The sequence below is a fragment of the Priapulus caudatus genome, unplaced genomic scaffold (genome assembly GCF_000485595.1).
Source record: "Priapulus caudatus unplaced genomic scaffold, Priapulus_caudatus-5.0.1 Scaffold596, whole genome shotgun sequence".
Classification (NCBI taxonomy): Eukaryota; Metazoa; Priapulida; class Priapulimorpha; order Priapulimorphida; family Priapulidae; genus Priapulus; species Priapulus caudatus.
This window is the reverse complement of record NW_014577657.1, coordinates 122,145-128,260: the sequence shown is the minus strand read 5'-3', so window position 1 is coordinate 128,260 and position 6,116 is coordinate 122,145. Positions and strand designations below refer to the sequence as shown.

The 6,116-nt window shown below is 42.4% G+C and overlaps 2 protein-coding genes across 3 annotated transcripts in view; one reads left to right on the top strand and one right to left on the bottom strand.

Annotated features, from left to right (window-relative positions):
- LOC106811975 (major facilitator superfamily domain-containing protein 6-like) overlaps positions 1 to 2,100 on the bottom strand; it is a 10,544-nt gene extending 8,444 nt beyond the window's left edge. Inside the window, exon 1 of one of the 2 annotated variants that reach the window (XM_014815720.1) lies at positions 1,808 to 2,100. The gene's annotated coding sequence lies outside the window, so the exon portion shown is untranslated. The remainder of the gene's footprint in view (positions 1 to 1,807) is intronic. The other variant, XM_014815719.1, reaches the window with a different exon arrangement.
- A 93-nt stretch (positions 2,101 to 2,193) lies between these two features.
- Positions 2,194 to 6,116, top strand: part of LOC106811972 (MYCBP-associated protein-like) — a 12,397-nt gene continuing 8,474 nt past the window's right edge. The window contains exons 1-6 of the mRNA XM_014815714.1: positions 2,194 to 2,505; positions 3,729 to 3,845; positions 4,006 to 4,061; positions 4,217 to 4,326; positions 4,521 to 4,686; positions 5,145 to 5,264. Of these exons, the coding sequence (XP_014671200.1) occupies positions 4,028 to 4,061; positions 4,217 to 4,326; positions 4,521 to 4,686; positions 5,145 to 5,264 (430 nt within the window). The 5' untranslated portion in view covers positions 2,194 to 2,505; positions 3,729 to 3,845; positions 4,006 to 4,027. The remainder of the gene's footprint in view (positions 2,506 to 3,728; positions 3,846 to 4,005; positions 4,062 to 4,216; positions 4,327 to 4,520; positions 4,687 to 5,144; positions 5,265 to 6,116) is intronic.

Sequence of the window (6,116 nt, the reverse complement as noted above, 5' to 3'; positions counted from 1 at the left end):
AGCGGCTTAAGGATAGTTTGGTACCCCTGCAATATGTTTTCGCCACAGGCACTTGGGACTAAGTTAATAAAAACTGAGAATAATATGAACGCGGTACATTCACAAAAACTACCTGTTTATTACGCTTTCACTGTTGTGTCACTGTATACAAACTTAAACTCATATATGTGATGTAGAACTAGTCGCTCCCGCCACTGCCGGTGTGCTGTGTCGCTAATACGATGATATATATATAGATTTATATTTAATACATATATATATATAGAGAGAGAGAGAGATATACAACGATATATATATATGATTGTATTAGCGACCCAGCACACCCGCAACGGCGAGTGGCGGGAGCGGCTAGTTCTACATGAGTTTTTGTGAAAGCAAGTTGGTATACAGTGATACAACAGTGGAAGCGTAATAAACGGGTAGTTTTTGTGAATGTGCCGCGTTCACGTTATTCTCAATTTTTACTAACTCTGTCCCAAGTGCCTGTGGTTTTCGCATATATGTGCAACACTAATCTGGGGTGCTAAACTAGACTTGGGCTGCTAGAGCCACAATTGCTATTGCAATATTGTGTGCAGTGGCAGTACGTCGTATGTCACACACTCAATGAGTGACTCATTGCGTGTGCTCATATCTCAAGTACCACTACCACAAGCACACTCTAAAATTACACATTTAGTGTGCTAATCATACACTCTCAATTCAAAATATTTTAAAGACTAATAAATAGGTGAGACAAATATCTAGCAGTGTTTCCCCTGCATTAACCCGAGCGAGGCTGCCACCTCGCTCAAATCTTAGCCGCCACGCAGAAATTTATCCAAAAAAACCGCCACACAGAAATTTATCCAAAAAGACTGCCTCACTGACGAAAATCACTGTTCTTCCATCAATAAACAACACAGCGTTAGAAATTAGTGCCGACCCGGAGGCCCGAGGCCACCAAGTTTTTGCTTCGGCCACCATCTCTACGAAACTTTTCCCCTCATATTACGCTGAAATACTACGGTTATCGCAACGGCAGTTTAGACAGACTTGTAAACGGGATCCTGAATGTAGACGGGGTATCCAAAACATCTAGAGCCGAGGGCACAAACTCCCTCAACGCATGATTCGCCACACAAACAAAACCTCGTGATTGCAGCAATGCCAATGGGGCCACGTTCATATTATGGGGGACATAGACCCTCTCAGCAATACTGCCAATAGTAATACTACTATTACTAACGCTGAGAGGGTCTATGTCCCCCGGGGTACTGCCGGAACGTACCCTGGTACTATCTGATATGCCGGACCGTACCTTGACGACTCCACTAACGAGACTAGGGAGTCGCCTACGTCTACTCCCTAACCCTATCAAATAGTGACCAGGGTACCACATTCCGGTATACCGGACTGTACCCAGGGTACGTTCCGGCAATACCCTGGGGGACATAGACCCTATGACTATGACTATCATTATGAGCATTAGCCATTAGGCCCTATACTAACCATATTCAATTCATACGATAAAGGGCCCAAGGATAGAGAACATGGGTCCCAATAAAACCAATGTGCCTAACCCTAACAATAACCCTAACCATAACCCTAACCTATTATATTAATATAATATTATATTTATATTGATGTAAATGACAATGGTTTTATTGGGACCCATCGGCATCGGTCCCATGCCCAGGCCATGGGCCATGTTGAAGTTCTCTATCCTTGAACCCGATAAAGCACTTCAACGTTCAAGTGCCACTTGTACAGTGTAGCCTGTACTACTTGTAGCACCAGCAATCAAGTAAATTGAGTAGCTCTTTACTTGGTCAAAGGTCCGGATACTTAGTCTTTACTGACTTTAGTCTTTACGTATGTGCACAGTGCCAGTGGCAGTGCAGCGGGTAGACTTTACTCAAATTACTGATCTCCGTTTGCTACCGTTGGCATTATTGTATAGGGTCATTGGCAAGAGTCAGTGACTCAGTTCAGCCATAGTTCACTAGGTAGCATCTGAGTACAGACTACAGGATATACAATGTCATGTATATGTTGTTCTCATCGCAGCAATAGCATATTCATGATTAACACGACCGCTTGTTACTCAATGTTGTTAGTTAGTGGGCAGCCATTTTGTATTTGAGATCGTAGCGCCACCAAGTAGTTGCAAATGTGTTGATAGTCCAACTAAAAAGTTCTGGTCATGCTATCGCTACTAGTACTACCACTGACGCTAGGTCTATCGGACGTTGTGTAAAGACTTTCGTCATATTACCAGTAGAAAAACGCACGTATCTCATAGTCATAGCATGCAATGAAGCAGTAGTTCTATATTTTTGCTACGATGTATTATTATAGCTTCGTAGATCTGTGAAAAGCAGCCCGTCACGGCTCAACCGCGTCGTAATGTCACGTGATACTGATAGTTTACCATGGCAACAGAGACTTTCGAGGACGGGGAGATAAATTGGGCAGTGGCGGCTGCTGACTCCGACTGCACATGAACTACAATGCGGAAATGTGGTATTTATAGCAGTTATACTCAAAATTTTACGATAGGTCCTACATTGTTTGACCCGTTGAGGATGCGGCACTGGCAACTAGGCCTACTGAACTAGCCCATTTTAGTCACATCCATGATCCCATACCGACGGCGACGTACGCCATAGCATAGCGGCGCTCATACTGGGTCGGCCCATGTCCCCCAGGGTACTGCCGGAACTAGCTCTAGTACTATAGCTATGCTGGAACGTACCCTGGGTACGGTCCGGTATACCGGAACGTACCCTGGTCACTATTTGATATGGTTAGGGTTAGGATTTATTAGGGTTAGAGTTAGGGAGTAGGCGTAGGCCGTACTAGGCGACTCCCTAGACTCGTTAGTGAAGTAGGCGAGGTACGGTCTGGCATATTAGATAGTACCAGGGTACGTTCCGGTATACCGGACCGTACCCAGGGTACGTTCCGGCAGTACCCCGGGGGACATATAGACCCTCTCAGCCATAGCGGCCATATAGCCATGTACTGATACTCAATCGAGTCAATGACATAGGCATAGCCGGCATAGGCAACTACATACAATTTGTAGCCATTCCCACTCACTGCTGTGTATGTGGTGATGTACGTGTGTGTGATGTGATGTGATGTCAGGGCAGTAGGCTGAGCAAATTCTTAGGGGGCAGAATTTCATGACTCAACTATGTAATCAGTAATGAACTGGAACAGTCACTGAACAGCGACGGGCGCAGCTATTGATTGACGTCCATAGTGTGGTAGGGGTTGGTATGAGACAAAGCTTTCACGGATAAGTGACCACAAAATCGCATCATGGTTATTTACGATTATTATTAGCACAGCTTATTTTTCAATTTTGCTCCAAAATCTAGGGGGCAGCTGCATGCCCCCTTTGCCTTGACCCCCCCCCCCCCAGAGGATACTGCTCAAGGATATAAGAGCTGTCCACATTTGCACATTTGGTGATTTGCACATGTCGCACATTGCGAAAATTAATCGTGGTCAGTGCTTTTATCCATGAACCGAGGCTACGGCCCTGGATGTACGTGATGTGATATTATGTGTTTGTAATATGTGATGTGATGTGATATTATGTGTTTGTAATATGTGATGTGATGTGATATTATGTGTTTGTGATGTGATGTGATGACATGATGTGGTGTGAATATGGTAGTATGGTGTGTATGATGTGATTTTGTGTTGCTCTATATTTTCTCATTTATTTGTTACAGTTACGTGAACGGGTGACTTCAGGAAGTGGTCTGTCAAGAAGGGAGCCACAGCTTACCACTGTTGCTGTGAAGAAAACCACTCCCACTAGCAATTGCAACGCCCCTCCCAACAAAAACGTGTGTATAGACATTAAAAAATTATCCTCAGCTATGGTTTGTACAGTATATATGCTGGTATGGTTATTAATTTATGTTAGTTTGGAGTCAAAAAACAATTAAGCAGTATGCCAGAGTATTTTTCCTTGATGATATGAATCTGTTACATGTTTCTTTATAGAGTTGTCGTAGCAAGAAACCAAATGTCAGACGGAGCTGCAGTTCAAAGCACGAGAGGTAAAATCCTAAATTTCAAGAAAATGAACCGCTTGACATATGTGCATAACTTTTACCTTAAATTTAATGGAAAGAAGTACAGGTGATTAACTCTAATTTATAGTAGGCTCTATCTTAATAAAATAACAGGTTATAAGATATTGTGTGCATTGCAGGAGTGCAGTTGGACAGTAATGGGCGTGTCATACCTCACAGCATTCTAGGCAGCATTGAGGAGTATCTGCAGCAGATGAACATACAAGCAGATGTGGATAAATCTCCTAAGGTGTGAAATCCATAGATAGCAGGTGCCAAGTTGTATGTGTCTGGTTGCACAACAAATATGCTATCACAAGGTGTAGGCCTACCTGTGATCTATGGTCCAGCTTGTGACAAATGTGCTAGCTATGTAATGCTACTTCATACTACAGTAGAAAGACATGTTGTTAGTTTTGAAGTATCCAATTTAATATTACACAGGATCAGCAGTCTGAGGCCAAGTGCAACGTTGACTGTCAGGGTCCAGGTGTGGTAGCACCACCTGCTGGTAAACCTCTTCCTCAAGGTTCCTCTACAGAAGACATGGCTCTCAACAGGTGGAAGCAGAAAATGGAAGAACGAATAAATATACAACGACGTCTAGGACGTATGTATTTATGGTGTGACTGCACACAATATCCATGGATCGTATATATCCAATATTTCGGATTTATGTAATGATGTGTACAGTTGTATGTAATGATTATGTAATGACGGATCGATGTACGGACGGATGATGTATGACATGATGTACGGACGGATGATGTAATGACAATGTACGGATTATGTAATGATGTGTGTTAGTAGCCACCTCTCTAGAGTGACCACCTGTATATATAGAGAGCACTTTTACATATGTTTGAATTACCCTTATATACAAATTGTTATGTTTACTGGCACATGTGGATGCAGTATCACAGTAGTTCATGTATATAAAATTTAAACTATATGTGTTTAGTGTGTGCCTTATTTATCAGTGTGCAAGAAAACTATGTAAAGTTACTTACGTAGTTTATGTTAGTTATTTATTGACAGCTTTAATATGTATTTGTTTTTTCAATAAAGGTTCCACGGATAGGAGCTTAAAAGAATTGCTAATGAACCAGGCAGACTCATATAGAGCTGTACAGGAACAAAGGCAGTTGATGGACAGAGTAATGCCTGCTGTTGATCAGGGCAAGGGCTGTAAGTACACTTGTATTAAAAATACACAATATAGTTGCTCATAATGCATCCTTGTCAAATCTCTAATAATCTATATATACAATGTTCAGTAATATAATATCAAGAGCTAATAATACCTAGAGTGTACAACGGAAAAACGGGAAAATAGTGCTATTTCACGACATGATTATTCTACTTTGCCTGCGAGTCTACAATAATTTTATGGTATTGCATTAAGCAGAATTCTTTGCTCTCTAAAACAAGACCAACCGCTTGTTAATACGATACTCCTAGGCTGAGAAACTCCTAGGCTCCTAAACCTCCCCTCCCACATGCCTCACGCCGCCTCGCATCCAGCTTATTCAGCCACCTTCTCGCCGCTAAGCATTTTGGCTATCGGTTTCTATCACTGCTTGGAGCGCTGATAATTGATGTCACATGCCCAAATTTGGTACTCTTACTACACCATATAGTAACTGAGCTGCGTTGTACAGACTTAATTTAGAAAACATTGCCGGCTCCATCATGACGGGATTAGCCATGCTAGGAAAGATAATGGGAGATAAGGGCATAGGCGATGCCCCCAAAAGTCACCGATGATAACCGAAACGCCGTTCATTCATAAAGTTATCACGGAAAAAACCGAATTTTCACGAAGCGACTTTCCTAACCCGCAAAAGGCGAGAAGGATAGTGAATATTGTTGATGCGAGGTGCCATGAGGCCTGTGGGAGGGGAAGTCTACGAGCCAATATTTCAGCCTAGGAGTATCGTATTGACAAGCGGTTGGTCTTGTTATAGAGAGCAAAGAATTCTGCTTAATGCAATACCATAAAATTATTCTAGACTCGCAGGCAAAGTAGAATAATGTTGT